The 18,114-nt window shown below is 38.6% G+C and overlaps 2 protein-coding genes and 1 non-coding gene across 3 annotated transcripts; all 3 read left to right on the top strand.

The window, feature by feature from the left end:
* The first annotated feature begins 386 nt into the window (after positions 1 to 386).
* kpna4 (karyopherin alpha 4 (importin alpha 3)) lies at positions 387 to 12,389 on the top strand. The gene is made up of 17 exons (XM_088912621.1): positions 387 to 600; positions 2,634 to 2,678; positions 2,992 to 3,081; positions 3,319 to 3,348; positions 3,732 to 3,784; positions 4,206 to 4,301; positions 4,948 to 5,033; positions 5,292 to 5,378; positions 5,542 to 5,711; positions 5,977 to 6,021; positions 6,133 to 6,264; positions 6,790 to 6,918; positions 7,557 to 7,661; positions 7,750 to 7,821; positions 8,612 to 8,774; positions 10,239 to 10,333; positions 10,561 to 12,389. Exons 1-17 carry the CDS (start codon positions 532 to 534, stop codon positions 10,657 to 10,659), a joined length of 1,566 nt encoding a protein of 521 aa, XP_088768747.1. The 5' UTR covers positions 387 to 531; the 3' UTR covers positions 10,660 to 12,389.
* LOC148836953 (small Cajal body-specific RNA 7) lies at positions 7,085 to 7,458 on the top strand. The gene has a single exon (XR_016091036.1).
* Positions 12,390 to 13,200: 811 nt separating the features above from the next.
* Positions 13,201 to 17,862, top strand: trim59 (tripartite motif containing 59). The gene is made up of 2 exons (XM_088912600.1): positions 13,201 to 13,282; positions 15,020 to 17,862. The coding sequence occupies exons 1-2, from the start codon at positions 13,265 to 13,267 to the stop codon at positions 16,229 to 16,231; spliced, it is 1,230 nt and encodes a 409-aa protein (XP_088768726.1). The 5' UTR covers positions 13,201 to 13,264; the 3' UTR covers positions 16,232 to 17,862.
* Positions 17,863 to 18,114: the final 252 nt, after the last annotated feature.

Below are 18,114 nucleotides of genomic sequence, written 5' to 3'. Positions count from 1 at the left end.
TAATGACATTTAAAAATGCTACAAGGTACCATGCAAGGTATCATATCATGACATCAACACTAACAGCTTATTTCACTACATTATTCCTGTTACAGTCTGGTGCATTGTAGCATAGTTTCTTTAAGGAAAAGCCTGATTCGAATACTAATTTTAATTCATATTTTTATGTACCCTATAAAACACGTAGGTATGTGTCGCTCGTATGCATTTTTTTTTATGTCCATGAAAACCAAAGTGCAAGCTGGAATTTGTTTCGCTGTATTGTAATTACCACTGACGAGCACGTCTCCGAGCACGCGTATTTAAATTAAATTTCCCTCGCTCGCGGACCAATCCGTGACGACAAAGGTCCGCCCTTCCTCCGCCGCCAGAGCGAGGCTGGGCCTGTACCGGCATTCCCACAACCCCCTGCGAGGAAGCCAGAGAAAAGAGTCCGGTAACTGAAGGGGCTGAGAGAAAAGAAACACACGAAAGAGATACGTCGCCCAAATCATAGTAGTTACAAATACATATTTTTTTTTTCCCCCCAACATGGCCGACAACGAGAAACTGGATAACCAGCGGCTGAAGAATTTCAAAAACAAGGGCCGGGATTTGGAGGTATTTGTTTTCTTCTTCACTTTTTCGGTGTGCCTCTCTCTCTTTTTTTGGCGAGTATGTGTGTGTTATTTTGTTTCAGGTTCCGCTGTGACGTCTTTAATAATTTCCAGGATCTCGAAGTTTGCACCCTGCCCAAGCCAGGCCCCAGCTCCCTGTGACTTCGACCGAGGCCTAATTCAGCCCCAGCGCTGGGCAGATCGCACCCTGCCCAGCACGCAAAACTTCGGGGCAGCGATTCAGGGGCTGGGAGGCAGGCCAGGCCGGGGCTCGCTTACTGGGCTCCGCAGACGCCTTTGTTTTTTTTATGGCTGGAAGAAGCTGGGTATGGTGGTGTGCTGCTCTACCCCCGAAGCTTATTCCGGGGCTGTAGGGAGCTTCTCTGCTAATGCGAAAGTGTTACTTTGTGCGTCTTTGGTGGAGTTAATTTTTTTTTCTTCCTTCTCTCCGTGTGGTTGGAGTAGTTTGGATGTGGCGAAACACGAACAACGATTGATCTAACGCACAAAACTTTACAAATGTCTGTTTCTAGATCTCTAAAAAAATATATATAATTCCGCGGCGTTTTAGTCTGCAGTCCTTCGTTACCACCCAAGTTAAGAAATATTACGTTCTGGATGACGTTCTTATTTTTGTTTCTTTTTCCAAAGTCGATATTATATAGCGTTGAAAACTGGAAGTCATGTGCTTCTTTTTCCAAAACTTAAAGGAAATCTCTTGAGAACATGAACTATCTGGTAGATGTTACATAATACTAAGGGGCCCAACACGTCCTAACGTGAGAAAAGAGACGAAGTCTTTTTTTTTTAATCTGGTAAAGCAGTTTCCTTGTTGACGCATCAGGCTTTACTTCTGGATCAGACTCCAACATTTGGACTTTTAAATTTTGGTCTGATGTGCTTAAGTGATAACAGTGCAAAGCAAGATGCACAGATCTGTACGGAGGCATGCATATAATGTTCAAACCTTTGTCAGTTTTGGCCCATACGTCCAATAGTATGAGCAGACTGTATTACTACATATATAGGACCACTAAATATTCTGTGAAGTTCCATCACTATTCACTTTCCTTAATTGCCACTCAGCCACCCTTTTCATAAAAAAAAGAAATGAATGTAGCTGTGCTGCACCTTTTGGTTTTTTTTATTTTATAAAGCAATTAAAATGATTGAGGACCATACTCTGTAACATGAGCAATCTAAGCATCTATTTGTATTAATTTAGGTTGTTCTGCCATTTATTTAAAATTTAACGTGCTGTTGCAGGCTTTTTTTCAAAGGATATTTGATTTAAAATGTCTGAGTGTCCCACCCTACAGTAATCACCATCAGGATTTCTGAAAATATTTTCTTCTTTCCTATTCATTCTAGTCTTGGGATAGTGTAATAAAGTGCCCCACCCCTTTTCTGTAAAACATGAATCTGAATCCCGTGCGTTACTATTAACATCATGGGGATCCTCAGTCATGGAGCCGAACCCAAAGTAATAAAATCAGTATCCGCACTGGCCAGTTGTGAAGTCATACTGAAGTTTTTAAAAAAACGTCTTGAATGTTGCTGCGCTTTTGTGTGCTCAGTGCTGTCCTGTGCCTTGTGGATTAAATTCCAGAGGCGTGTGAGGGATTTCTAAGCTTAAACCCTGAGTGAACTGCCCCTTCCTGCTACATTACTCACTGCATGTGGTATGAAATTGGCTAACTGTGTTACGCTGAAATGCTGTCACATTGCACAGTAAACCATTGTTAAATCCTGGACTCTCTCCAGTGGGCTGTTTTTTTAATGTTGTCACACTTGATAACCATGTTGTCCTGTACTGTTCTCTGGGTGTGTCACTGAGGTATCACAAGTATTCAAAATGTACAAGGGTGGAAGGTCATTTTAATACTTCCTTGCATAGTAAAAGCTCCTTTCATCATTTCCAAAACGTTGTATGTAATTGTTGGAGTGGCTGCATTTGTCTTAGTAGTCCCTCTGAGAATGTCAGATCTTTCAGATGAGCAGGATATTAAATGTTTTTGTATTTGCCCCCTTATCCAGACAATGAGAAGACAGAGGAATGAGGTGGTTGTGGAACTTCGCAAGGTATTGATTTTCTGATTTATCAGAAGTGTTCTTTAGTAGCCCTTAACTTTTACAATGTTCATTTGTAATCTAATTGTTTTGGATATGCAATGTCATGTGTAACTTTTGAATTAGAGATTTGATTATTAAGATGTATGTGAATGTAATGTTTATAACTTTAAAAATTGAAAAGTGTTACTGTCTGTTGAACTCAGTAAGAGCTCAGGCTATATTCTAAAAATGCCCAAAATATGTATGCATTTGAAATTTATTCAATGAAAACTCACAAGCTTTTTTTTTGTCATTTGTTGTTACTGACACATCTGATTCATAGAATAAGAGAGATGAACACTTACTGAAAAGGAGAAATGTCCCTCATGAAGATATTTGTGATGACTCTGATGTAGATGGCGATTACAGAGTGGTAAGGATTGCTGTTGGTGTCTTGCATGTAAAAGTAAATACAGATTTTAAGTGTTTTTCAAAAACTGAAAATGCTAAACTGGTTGTATTCATTACAAACAATTGCTTCCCAACTCATTGTGGTGTACCAGTTTGAATTTATTTTTAGCATGTAATTTAATATTTTCATTTTGATTCAGTTGTGCATTGGGTAATTTGTTCCAAGACTAATTTTTGTATTTTCCTCATTTGTTTGCAGCAAAATACGTCTTTAGAAGCAATAGTACAAGTAAGTGTTTTTATACCTTCCTAATTTTATATTTTGTACACTCTTTTGATGTCTCAGACAGTGTTTTCATGCTAGTTTTGAAGATTGTGAAAGCATAGCCAGTACTGTTACATTTGCAATAAGCAAGCAAGATCTTGTTCTAAAGTATGCTGTTTATAAGATTAATTCTGTTGGAAATTATGGGGGGGGAGGAGAAACCTCTATTAAAGACAATGGTATTGATACTTCAAGGTAAAGTTGAGATAAAACTCCAAATATATTGCTTAGATAAATTCAGCCAAATATTGCGAAGGTACAAGTGGATTACAATCATTAATTTCATTGCAAGGCTTGTGAATGGCTCTCTATTGGTACTGCAAGTTTAATTTCTGAGTTTATTTCAGAATGCTTCCAGTGACAACCAAGGCATACAGTTAAGCGCTGTGCAGGCAGCAAGGTAAGCAGTTTGTGGAGTACTGAGTTGATAGACTTCTATATTTTCAATACCCATAACATTGGTTTTCACCCCTCCCCCTGCTTTATAACCAAAATGTTGACTTAAGCTAATTTTAGTCAATATTACAAAATTGCAGTGGAATTAATCATTTGTTTGTGAAATTTGTTTTGTGGCATTCTGCCTGTGATCTATACTTTGATTGCAGGTATTGTGCTCTGTCACCAGATGGCTGTAACCACTGCTTCCTTGATTCTGAGGCTTAAAGGACATTTGATAAATTTGCATACCATAAATGAAGAAGAGTTTATACAAAGTTAATTTTCCATTCATGCCTTTTGGGAGGCTTCTGGGTTTCCTTTGGTTATTTTAATCACTGTACCTGTTAGAATATGAAACTGAGGATTGCATGTTTCTTCTGCAGGAAACTGTTGTCAAGTGATCGGAACCCACCAATTGATGACTTAATAAAATCTGGCATTTTACCTATACTAGTTCATTGTCTGGAGAGAGATGACAAGTAAGTGACCATCTTTTTTTTTGCAACATGCTGTGTTTTTCATTTAAAACTCCCAAGGTTCAATCTGTGATCTATTTATTTAAATCAAGGTAATGGATTTAAGTAGATTTCATAAACCATACATAAAACAGGTCTTCTACCTTAAAGCTTCAGATTCAAGTTTTTCTTTGTCCAAATGTTTAAAAAGATACCTGCATTTATAAGTCTTAAATATTATGTACCATAACTGAATTTTCAGGTAGTAATATTTTCTCCGAAACGAAAAGGATTACTATTAGCTGTATTGTAGGGTTGGTTCTATTATGGTTAGCTTAGAATTCAATGGCTCTAAATGTAATTTATAATTACATGCAAGGAAATAGCTTTGATGCAATGTCTAATTGGTCCTCAAGTAATATTCAGTGGACCACCACTAATTTGTAAGTGGTGGTCATCATTCAGTTTGAAATAAGATTTTAAAACAATTGAATAAGTTTTATACATGTATAGCTTCACAGCCAATTAGGTCCATGCTTGAAAGAGAAACAATACACTAATTATAAAAGCAAAAACATTTTACTGTGCTATGTACTTACTAGAGTACAGAGTTAAGTGTGATTTCAATTGTAATCTTTTATTAACAAGTATTACAATATTATTTTTACAGCCCTTCCTTACAATTTGAAGCTGCCTGGGCTTTGACAAACATTGCCTCTGGAACGTCAGAACAGACACAAGCAGTTGTTCAGTCAAGTATGTACATAAATATCTACAAGCACCTTTTAGGAAAGAGATGATCTATTTTTATAGAACTGCACTAACTAAATCCTTCACATTCTTTCTTGTGCTTGTTAAATGCCTTGCCTTGGAAAATGTAGCCACATCTGCTTTGCCTGAAGAATTGATAGAGGTTGAAATGTCTGACAGCTTTTTAGAGAATTATATATGTATTTGTGATAAGAAGTGTTCCAAGTTAAAAAGATGATCTTTTGTGCTTTGTTTTTCTCATAGATGCTGTTCCTCTTTTCTTAAGATTATTGCACTCTCCACATCAAAATGTTTGTGAACAGGCGGTCTGGGCCCTGGGCAATATCATTGGTGTGTACCTCTGTACTTTTTATTTAAACATTTTAATTCGACAAACTAGCAGAATTTAAATCTCTGATTGACCAAAGTATGCTGAAATATTAAACCCTTTTGACATTTTCTATTTTTAATGCCTTAAACCTTGGATAATGTATCTTGTTTGGCTTTTCTCAAGGGGACGGACCTCAGTGCAGAGATTACGTCATCAGCCTAGGTGTAGTGAAACCCCTGCTGTCCTTCATCAGCCCATCTATCCCTATTACCTTTCTTCGCAATGTCACCTGGGTGATGGTTAATCTCTGTCGTCACAAGGATCCACCTCCACCGATGGAAACAATTCAGGAGGTATAAAAAAACCTGCATTAATAAAATCCTGCTCTGCAAGTTACTGGTATAAACTATTATTTAACTATCTGAATCTTTCATTTGTACTGTTGATGTTGAGATTTTAATATAGCTGGAAGAATTGGAATATAGGATTTCAGCCTTGGGCTATATGCTAGTTAAGTAATAGCTGCTGTCATAAGAGTATTCAGTTATAGGTGGTTTATGTTTTACACAACTTAACAATCCTACTGGTGGTCAATCTCATTTGTTTTGCTGCCTGCAGATTCTTCCTGCTTTGTGTGTCCTGATACATCACACAGATGTGAATGTGAGTAAGAAAGCTTATGCACTTAGTCTAAACTTAAGATATCTTTGGTCAGAAACTGACAATATTTTCATATACTTTCCCATAAAGAGCTGATTTTTTTTTCTCTTGTAGATTTTGGTTGACACAGTCTGGGCTCTGTCCTACCTAACAGATGCTGGAAATGAGCAGATTCAGATGGTTATTGATTCAGGAATAGTTCCTCATTTGGTGCCTCTCCTTAGTCATCAGGAAGTCAAAGTACAGGTATGAGTCTTCAAATTAAAAATTGCAAACTTTAAATACTTTTTTTGTGGTGAAGTTTAGGACCAGTGTTCACTGACTAATTAGATTCCTCCCAACTACTTTTTAACTATCTTGAAGTTATCCTTAGCTGAATTTAATTTTGACATCTAAAATCAGATCTAACAATTATGAAAACTCCTTTATTAGAAAAGGAAACTAAATTGATTTGACATTTTTAGAGTAACCCTCTTTTATCTCTTAAATGTTAGACTTTTAGGCATTTTTGGTGCATATGGTGAGCCATCATTCTCACAGCAAGACTATTACAACATGCATATAGTTCTTAATATTGTCTGCAATCAGATGACTGAAAAAAATGATAGTACATTGAGAACTCAATTTAGTTTTAACACTTATATTCTCAGTGTTTTTTTTCATGTGTTGAATTTTATCTGTTCAAATAAAAAATCTGTATATTTTTGGTTAATACCTCTTGTATGATTAAAAATGTTTTTGAATTTTGAACTTGAGAAACGTTTATTTTAGACTGCAGCACTGAGAGCCGTTGGCAATATCGTGACTGGTACAGACGAGCAGACGCAAGTGGTTCTCAACTGTGATGCTCTGTCCCACTTCCAAGCTCTCCTTACTCACCCAAAAGAAAAGATCAATAAGGTAACCTGCATGTTTAAACTTGTTGATTTTGTTTACCTTAATGCTGTCATGCATATTTAATGTCCTTGTGTAATTAAACTCTCTCTGAGTTGCCAGCAGAGTTTTACTATGTGTTTTTGAGCTTTACTTTATATTTTGTAAGCTGGACATATGTAAACCTGAATGTTGGAGGTGATGAAATAGAGATTGGTGCCTGTGTGAATGTTCTGAGTGGTGTAATACTGGTAAATATAACGATCATTGTATTTTTTAAGTTAAAAACACTTGGTAATGTTTCCTTAATAGTTATTGGGTGGGTAGAGGGAGGGAACAGGTGTGCGTGTGGATGAATGTGGCATCTAGGCTGGTGAAAAGGGGGCTCTGAAGATTTCAGTATCTCTGCTGACATTGGAGTGCATCTGAAGCCAGTCGCATTGAATTTTAAAGGCTTGTTGTGATCTGGCTGATGATTAGAGCCTTGAAAATGCTCACCTTGCCAGCCTTGGCACCTTTTAGTCTCTAACAGGTACATTATGATGGTGTTCCTGTAATCTGATCCAACACATCTCTCCCCTAGCCTTTTATTTTCACTGTTATTGCAGGATCCTATTGTGTGTAAAAAAAAAATCAGCAAATCAATATGCTCTCTGATCTTGCAGGAGGCAGTGTGGTTCTTATCAAACATTACTGCAGGGAATCAGCAGCAAGTTCAAGCTGTTATCGATGCCAATCTTGTGCCAATGATCATACATCTGTTGGACAAGGTAAAGAAGTATTGGATGTTTACTATATATTTTTTTCTGTTTAGTAAATGGAGAACATTTGTATTGAACTGGGAATTTGTTTTTTAAGGGGGATTTTGGTACTCAGAAGGAGGCTGCCTGGGCAATTAGTAATCTCACCATAAGTGGAAGAAAAGATCAGGTAAGATCTTACCCTTAAATTCTTAAGAATTAAAATCTTAGTCTATTGTTGCATTGCCACTTTGATCTGGTCTGAGACTGTCAAATAAATACAATATATCTTTGTGAACATTAAATATCTTCACATATGTAGCCACATTTTTCCTGAAGTCAGAACTCTCCTCGCATATGCACATTTGGTACTGTACTGTGTGAAGGAAAAAAGTGTAGATATTGCACAAGTTTGAGTTTTAATGTGTGTGCCTCAGCATCTTTATGTAACGGAGACTTTCTAGGTATTTAAGTAATGGATTATTGTGGAATTATTTCTGAAGGAGTACCAGTGTTTTAATGAACTTGAAATGAATACTGTTAAGACCCGTTCATTTGTTACTTTAATTAAGTTTAGTCTTCTATCTATTTTAACTTCTTTGCATAATTTTCCCCAAATACCGAGAAGACTAGCATTTAGCCCAAACCCATCGTCTGAAGTGGGTTACTGCTAGCCGAGATCAGTCTGCACATGACCTGTGTAGGTGTTTTCACACTAGCAGGAATTTTGACTTAGATTGCATCCTGTGTCAAAATGCTAGTATGGATGGGATCTTGTTTGTTTGTAAGACAGTAGATATTGGAGTTGTCAATTACTTCAAATATGTAACATCATAAAATGTTTAAATAAACCAGCTGAATAGTCAGTTTGGATTTCAAGTTGTAATGATTACATTTTGTCATCTTCAATAACGTGGGGAAGCGGAAGACCACAAAGCATAGTAAGGCAAAGTGTTCTTTTTGCATTTTGTTTCCACTAGGTGGCATACCTTATCCAGCAGCAAGTCATTCCACCTTTCTGCAGCCTACTCACCGTTAAAGATGCACAAGTTGTTCAAGTAGTGTTAGATGGACTGAGTAATATCTTGAAAATGGCAGATGATGAGGCAGACACTATTGCTAATTTGATTGAAGAATGTGGAGGTAAGCTTTCTCTTACGGCTTCTGTACAACTTTCAGTTGCGGGACGAGTATAGTACTTTATCAGTGCATTCCTTGGAATATGTGATACAGTGCATTGCAGAAGTTTTCCCCTCCTGGCTGTGATATATTTGATGAAGTACGTATTACACAGATTTTCTCAATTAATTTGAAACGGAAGTGCTCAAACTGACTGACATTAATGAAGGAGGTTGAAATATCCATGAGATCTGTACAGAACATTTGCATTATTCAGCCCCCTAAATCACTTCATGGTTGAGGCACCTTAGACAGCAGTAAGTGCTGTCTTTTTGGGTAGGTCTCTGACATTTCTAAATGGTAGTGAGAATGAAATGTTTTTCTATTCTTGGTAAAATTGAAATCATTTAATGAACAGCCATCAATTTTCTGTTTGATTCATGTCAGCTTTGTGCCACTCAAGGATGTTCACTTTTTGTCAGTACACTTCTGTGGGGCGTTATTGTGCTTTGGTTCTTTTGTCATACTGAAAAGTGAATTTTTGACCAGGTTTTAGATCCGTAATGTACACTGGTACAAGAGAATCCGATAGGAGTAAAACTGGTGCAAGGTTTTTTCAAGTTTCCCAAAGAATGGTGGTGATTAGTAATGGGTTTTTTTTTACCGGAGTTGACTTTTGCATTTTTCCTAAAAGTCTTCTTGCATCAGAAATGGCGGAAGGTTTTGTGATATTTCCATGCTTCGTCCTATGCTTTGTACATTTTTAATTTAACTCTTTTCATGTGTCCATATAGGCCAGCTAGAATATGTTTCATGTATGAACGCTGACTGCCATCTCAAACACAGAAATCTTTCGAAATTATGATTGACTTCACAGTGGCAACCCTAATTCATTTTCTGCTTGCTTATTTGAGTGGTAGTCTGGGTGGCATGTAAGACTTCCTAAAGATGAGTGACTTTGAAATTTTCTTGTGACCCTCTCCTGATCTGTGCTTCTCAACTTGTTTCCAAAGCTGCTTCGTCTTTGTGGTTGGTCATATCGCTATATAGGTTGGGGCTTGAAATTCAGTATCTTAACAGAGGGAGCTTAGAGACAGATGCCTTTACTCTTAAGTCAACCAGTTTATTTACAAGCTGCTACACTAAATGATTTTTCAGACTAATCTGTAGGACTTCTCTACCAAAGGGGCTGAATAGTTGACTTGTATTTCCATACTATTAGCATTTTTAATCTATTGGTTAACATGACTGCAAGCTCAGAGGGCAGCCAGACTTTGCAGGGGATGAATACATTTGCAAGACATTCTTGGATATTTGTCAATTTTAAGTCTCCACTCTTGAAATCACTGAATGCTGTAAAATCCTGTGTACATTTTGCATTTCAATCCAACGAAACATAAAAGGTAGCTGGGTAACTTAAGAACTGCTAAAGGTTTCCCTGTGGAATGTTTGCCATTCCACACTGACTAATTCGAAATTATTTTATAGGTTTGGAAAAGATTGAACAGTTACAGAATCATGAAAATGAGGATATCTATAAATTGGCCTATGAAATTATTGATCAGTTCTTCTCATCGGATGATGTAAGTACTAACTCTGTCTTCCAAGATCTGATGTTTAAATGTCTAAAAATTAAAATAAAGGCATTAAAATCCACAAATGCTTTTGTATATTAACAAGGCAAAAACCACAGTAGATTTTGGAAAAAAATGTTAAAATGAAGAAATAATTGATAACTTAAGCAGCAGTGTCTTTATCAATTTTTTCCCAAGTAGTAACTGCTCATCTTAATGCTTTTAATTGTTTTCAGATTGATGAAGATTCTAGCCTGGTTCCAGAAGCAATCCAGGGTGGAACTTATGGTTTCAATTCATCAGCTAACGTGCCAACAGAAGGGTTCCAGTTCTAAAAAGCTTCCCAATCTGGAGTTAACGTCATGATGCAGCACTGTAAAATGAAATTTGATCCATTGTGCTCGGCTCATGGGATCCACTGCTGCATTTAATCCGAGAGAAATGTGTGGATTTCGTTTGGCATCCAGGGAAAGCCCAAATGAAGTTGTGATGGCGAGTGGGTGCGAGTGAGAATGAGTGGCTAAATGTTGCAAAATCTACACTGAATGCTTTGAAGATGTTTCGAGTAACTGCAAGTTATTAGAGGTCTTCAACAAAGGGGGATCAGAGAACCAAGGTAATTTGAAAGATTTGATGAAAGCATCATATCATAGCTTGTGGACTTGTTGCTGACAAAGCTGGAAAATAGTCAACATTTGTCAAAGTCCAGAGCGCCACAACCAAGGCCTTGCTATGAAGCACTGTGTGAATGAACCCATGTATGAATGTCTGGACTCAGTGGTGTGGAGCCAGGTTCATCTCTAATGCAGGGCTCTTCGTTTGTGAAGCAGACTCCAAAGTCCAGGAGAGCGGCGTGTGTACGAGAGTATGGGTGTGGTGTATGTGAACGCATGCAAAACTTAATGTGCCTGTAAAAGGCTGAATTAATAAATCCCAGAAGGAAAAACACCAAAATTTTGCATTAGTATTAAATTACACTGGACATAAATTCGGCAGGTTGAGCAGCAGTGCATTGTAAGATATATTCAGTAGTTTCTGGTTGACTCTTGCATCCAGTGTTTACCTTTTTTTCCCTTTTCCTTTTTTAATTTTTATTTCTAAAATTTTTACAGCTTTTATTTTAGATGCTTGTGTAAAACTAGAAATTACAGGAAGGCTCCCCCTGTACTTTTGCACCAGAGATTGGTTTGATGCTGTGAATCTTTCCATATCATCACCTTTTACAAACCAAATAAACTTACTTGTGTAAGTTAGCTTCCTGCATGAATAAGAGTGAAGTTTTTCTATGGAGCAAATCACTGCTTTGCAGTACTGTTGCCATAATGAAGTGCTTCAACTTTACATCACAAGAATATAAAATGTCCATTTTATGTTACATTGTGAATCACTATAACCTTTGCATGTACTAAACTACAGCATAGCAAATTTTAGGTATTTTTTTTAGACTGTACACAGTGGAATTACTTTTTTAGGGTACTGTGGTGTTTAGTCTTTTTTGACTAATTTCTGATTTTCATATATGGAACATCCTTAATTTGCACATGTACTGCTGAGGAAGGACTGATTTGGAAAAGGGTGTGCACAGATGTATAAATCAATTGTTCCTGCACCTTTAACAATATGCATACTTTTACTTTTTTTTTACTTTAGCCACGAACAATCCATTATGAGCCACTTCAGGAGTTATTTAATCAATGACTTAAATGCTTGTTTAAAAAATGGAAATATGCTTCTCATTTGAGTTATACAAGTTCTTTAAGGTGGCTCATTGTAGGAAAAGCTGTGCCTTTCTCTCTAGAGCACAAGTGATGCATGAACAAGTTTGCTGTATTTAAGTACATCCAAGGTTGGCCACAATTAGCCTGTCAATTTAAGTAATTTTGAACACTGTAGAATGTATTTCATTTGTGGTCATAACCTTTTGTTGAACTAGGCTATTTCTTTCGCAGCATTCCTTGTCAGCAAAGATGTGGTTTCAAAATGAAAGGAAAAGGGATAGTCTGCTTAACCTGTTACGTTAGACTACAGGCTAGCTTGTCTTTAACAAAATAAATATTGAAACCCATTTGTGTAGTCTTTTTTTTTCTTCCTTACACACCGTGGCCTGCGAGTTGGGAGTTGAATAAAATGCACGTTAGAAGCTTTCTCGCTCTCTTGGATTTAGAACTACAGTTTTGTGGTCATACCTCACCTAAACATTAGTCAAGCTCCTACCCGTTTGCAATACTTAAGAACATTTAAACCCGTATTGAAGTAACTGGGGAAAAAAATGAAGATCTACCGTGCTAGTTATCACCTTGCATCTATTATACATCTCGAAACTGGTCGCAGAAGTACTAATTTACATAATTTGTTGGAAAAATGAGCTCGCATCCAAGTCCCACGAAAATGTAAGCACAAAGCTGTGCGATGTTTTTGTTCTAAAGCTTGCCCTACACTTTTCCTCTATGGACGATTGTATAATGCCGATTTGCCTGTTTAATGTACGTCAGAGAAAAAAAAAAACACTGCACCTACTACACAGATTTCCAGATTAGTTTTGTTCCAGTTGCAAGAGATGTTTCGGTTCACGCTCAGCATACGGCTCGACGAAGCACTGTTAACCGTGAAGCTGGAGGAAACGACCAGCCCAAGAGCAAGTAACCTCCCTGCCAAATCAATCCCCGTTTACAGTACAGCAAGCTGATGCCGGTGTAACCTTTCCCAGTGCCGGATTTGCCTGCGGGTACATTAAGTTTCTTGGCAGCAGGTGCGCTGTAGGATGATTTTCCCCCGCGTCACGTTGATTTACATTTAAATAGCCATGGAGGGCCGCTGCCATTGGAGGGCTGCAGTTCGAAACGAGCGAGCCTGCGCAGACGGCGCTGGCCGGGCCGGGCCGGGCCGGGCCGGGCGGGGTTGTGGGGAAGATCCCGGGGCTCTGTGTGTGTGTGTGAGTGAATGCACGACTGGAAACAGGTGAGGGAAGGTGAAGACTTCGGATTTATGTCTACGAGGGGTTGTGAAGAGATAGCTTCTCCGCAAACAGCGTCGCAATGAAACTTTAAAATGAAGTTGTCCACCTCGAAGAATTACTCGGGTTGCAGTCGCTGTAGAAAAAGCCCAGTGATCCTTCGGTGTTGCAACTTTGAAACACAGGTTGGAGTGATTCGGATATTTCTGGATAATCAGTTGCAATTTTTTTAAATATTACTTTATCCTCAAAGAAACCGCACAAAGACTTTGTATTCCAAGCAGCGCCGTACCGGTCATTGTTAGTTTTATGTATACATATGGGCGGAGAAGAAATAACGTTTTGGATTTGTGTACTTAAAAAAAAAATGCTGAAGTAGAGATATGAGCAAGCCTAAAACTAGATTAATTTAATAAATCAAGATGTGTTTAACATATATTAGAAAATAACGAAAAGTCCATTATTGTATATTTAACAGTAGTCTGTTGTCTAAGCTCGTTCTTTTTTTACTCTATAAAAGTCAGAACAAGCTACAATTACCGTTGACGTTCGAGTTTAATCGCTTTCAACTCAAGAAGTGCGTAATTAAAACTGAAACAAACTCTTAATTCTCGTCAGACGTTGCTCCTGAACCTTGTCTTGTAAACTTAATCTCACATTTATTCTCGCTTGTATCAGTCCTACCGACAGCGGGTAATGTCTGGGATATTATTCATCTTGAGACCAAGGGTTTTAATGCCTCTGATTCAAGTATCTTTGTGCGGATTTATCCAGAGTCGATCGTTTGTGAAAATGTCGTTTCCTTGTGGATTATCAGATTGTAAGAATCGGTACTGTCGTACTCTTAACAACAGGCCTGTTAATGGAAACTCTCGATGGTCTTTCATGATAAATTGATGTCTGAATGATATTGCCAATATGACCTCGGGGCAAAAATAGTTCTAACAATGGCTTGTGAATTATAAAGATTCAATTTACATAACGCGATTAAGTGGCATCTTGATGCTGAACACTGAGCCAAGTTTCATTAAAGATTCAGGGATGACACTGTGCAGCCAGCCTGCTGCGAAGTGTCAATAAAATCCTGTAGGAGAGTTGCTGGGAAGAAATATCAGTAGTGCTTGAACAATTAAAACCTGTTGCACCAGCTTCTTAAGAAATGTTGATCACTAATATATTTTATTGTCCTTGGAGGATAAACGACTTTGTCTCTTAGACCTTTATTTTATGTACATATGCATTCCTATAGTAACAGCTGCACAGTAATTCATTAGGCTCTCTGGTTAACTGGTCGTTCAATTTTCCAGGAACGAAAACTTTTTAAAGAACTGTTATCTAAACTCAAAACTCACTTTTTTTTTTACTGGGTACTGTGTCTCATGGCCCTACATCCTATCCTGTGTGTTTCTCTTTAGTTGTTTTTTTTACTTTTAACTGCACTTTACTTATGGCTTGTACTTGGGTTTTGGAAAATTGATCTATATTAATGTATTTGATCATTATTTTTAAATATAAAAACTGTTAAGGATGCAGTGTTTAAAAAAATACACCCAGACTGGTTTCAGTGGGTAATCACTTTATATTTTTGGTCTTTGTTTCAGTAGTTTGATGACCAGATATTTGTTTTGTGTCACCAAGACTTGCAGTGTCTTGGCAGGCACAGTACAGATCGCTAAAGACCTGTCTTCGGACATGCAGGCATACTGGGTATGCCTTAACGTAGTGCATTTTTTTTTTTACAGAAAAAAAACATGGAAAGTCTGGAGGAGGATCTCACGTGTTCAGTGTGCTACTCGATGTTCAGTGACCCTCGTGTTCTGCCGTGCTCCCATACCTTTTGTAAAGGCTGTTTGGAAAATGTTCTCCAGGTTTCTGTCAATTTCTCTATCTGGAGGCCGTTGAGAACCCCCCTTAAGTGCCCCCACTGCAGAAGTATGGTGGAACTGCCCCCAACAGGGGTTGAAGCCTTGCCAACCAATGTGTCTCTCAGAGCTATCATAGAGAAGTTTCAAAGATATGACCAGTCCAAATCTCCCTCCTGCCAGGAGCACCCAAAGCAACCACTGAACGTGTACTGTCTCCAAGATCGTCAGCTGATTTGCGGCGTTTGTCTTACCATTGGGCAGCATCGGGGTCATGCCATTGATGACCTGCAGGCAGCCTTTATGAAAGAGCAGGAGGCTCCGGGGACGCTCGTGGAGCAGCTGACTGATAAGCGGTGGGCCGAGGTTTCCTTGTTAGCAGAAAAGCTGGAGCAGCAGAAAGCTGGATGTGAAAACCTCATCAAACAAGACAAAGAATCCGTGGTGCTGTACTTTGAGAAGATTAAACAGACCCTGGCGCAGAAGGAACGGGAGTTCCTGGCTGCTCTTGATGATGCAGGTGCTAAGCTCTCAAGTGAGTATGACCCACTGCTTGAGACGCTTAAGGACATGAAGGAGGAGCAGCTGGAGCTCATGTCGTACAGTGCAGCAGTGGAGGAGGAAGACTCTCCCCTTCTTTTTCTGGAGAAGGTTCATATCTTCCGAGAAAGAGTTGCAGCTCTGAGTAAAGCGCCCCTTCCAGTTGTTAAACCCTTGTACATCTATCCAAGGGCTGGGGAATATCTGAAACACAAGTGGTCTGGGATTACTCTTGGGAACCTTGAAAGAGAGGAAATACCACAAATTAACCACTGTCAGGGCCAAGTTATTTCCAGAAATTTCAACAGACTACAAGCTTTGTATGTCAGTAGGTCTGTGTTGGTGTTCCTTTTGCTCTCGGTTTTATTGAGCAGCGCACTGATTGGCGTTCAGCTCAGCAGGTACGCTGATATGTATCAAATTAATGAAATGATTCAGAATTATGCATGTGAAATAACTGCCCCTTTCTATTCAGGGAAGGATGTGGCCGTTTATTTCCAGTCAGTTTTGGTAGATTTTATCACAGTGTCAAGATCATTTTTTCAGCTGTAGGGGAAGTTGACTTATACATTGATTTACACCGGTTTTAAGATCTAAAGCGAGTTTTAAGAAGAATTTGTAACTGAAGGTTCTGAAAGCTGCTTGTTAAATGAAAATGAACTATTTGGCAAGAGTACTGCGATATGAAGGCTAACATCACAAAATTGGCATAGGGCTGCCAGGGAGACAGTTAAGATTAGCTGAGCTGGACATTGGCAAAACAGCAACTTCCCCTTTTACAACAGGCTTGAACTTATGTCAGTGAGAAAGGCCTGAGCTTAACCACTGGGCAGGTTGAAAGAGTTTATCTGACCATTGCTATTCTCCTGTCTAGTACAGGAGTCATTGGTGCAAGATAAGCTAAAGATGGTTAGGAACAGTGTATTAAGCACCTATCTGCATTCTTCAATAAATTGACCCTGAAACAACAAACAAGAATTAAACATCACCTTAGTATGAAAGTATAGGTGCACTAGTATTTCGCACACTAGAATACGAGAATGTTATAGTACTACAAAAAACAATTGAAGTAGGTGAGTAAAACTTGTCATTTTATAGATAACCAAGTATTTATCAGGGACCTACAGTATTTAATGAGCTGGTAATATACATTTTCTATTGCTATATTAATCTGATCTGGGGTGAGTTTCCCAAAAGCGTTGTAGCACTAAGAACATCGTAAACTCCATCTTATGATCGATTGTTAATTTATGAGTGTTTCCCCAAACCCATCGTAACTAAAGTAGCATGTTAAATCCTTCGTAATCTACGTGCTCCCCAACCCACTCATTAATTGCTAAGTGCTTCTTAAACTGGCTACCACTTGCGCCAACCTTTGCGACAGACGGAGATCACCAGACAGAGCACATTAAATTCACGCCATGACAGTTCTCTGGAAATTTAGCAAACTAAGATTTATACTTGACTAGATGATATCAGGATTTTCATGATGAAGTGCAGTAATGCATTATTTAAGTTTAAATCATTGGGTTGGAGCGGTGGCTTGTATCACTAGCCTAAAAAGGCTGCAATAGCAGAGGGTTCTCTGCATTGAACGTACAGGTGTTTTGCAATCACCAAGGACTTTTCATGGACATTGTGGCAAAGTGGCCTGGGAGTACCCATGATGCCTTGATTTGGGCCAATTCGGCAGTGTGTCAGAAGGCAAGAGTTGGGACTTTGGTGGTGGAGGGCTACTGGGCGATGGCAGGTATCCCCTTCGTGCATCCCTGTTGACACCTGTAACTAACCCCCAGGGGGCGGCCGAAGAACAGTACGACGCGGTACATCAGCGAACCCGCAGCCTGGTGGAACGCAATGTAGGTCTCTGGAAAAGTCTTCGTACGTCAGCGGGTGGCATCAGATTTTTATCTCAGCGGTGCGGCGCTGTGATAGTTATGTGTGCGCAATGCTGCACAACATGGCTGTCAGAGCAGCCGTACCCCTGCCCAATGAAGACGAGGAAGAAGGGACGGAGTTTCCTGATCCTACAACAGAGGGTGTATACCAGGCTGGTGTGGAGGCTAGGCAGGCCGTCATCACTACCGTTTTTACATAATTATTTTAATTGGTTGCAAGACTTTATGTTTCATTGTACGCAAGTTATTCCCTGTATCTCTGAGAAATAAACACACTGTGCACAGTCCAAAGGAGTGTGGAAATGAATACATAATTGAATTTATTTACTCATCTTTATGAACTGTGGGAAAAATAACAGATAACATAAATTAAATGTAAAAATTTTACAAATTGCCTCCAGGCTGTCCAGGTGGCATCTGTGTATCTGAAAAGAAAGTAAAGTAATGAATATATACATTAGGTCGCAAATAGAAAACTACACTAGAAGAGTGTGGTCCAGACATGTTCATCGTAACTCTGTTCAGAAGGCAGTATTA

This window comes from Atractosteus spatula, chromosome 4 (genome assembly GCF_055471065.1).
Source record: "Atractosteus spatula isolate fAtrSpa1 chromosome 4, fAtrSpa1.hap1, whole genome shotgun sequence".
Classification (NCBI taxonomy): Eukaryota; Metazoa; Chordata; class Actinopteri; order Semionotiformes; family Lepisosteidae; genus Atractosteus; species Atractosteus spatula.
Note: the sequence above shows the minus strand (reverse complement) of the source record. Positions and strands in the feature narration are given on the sequence as shown.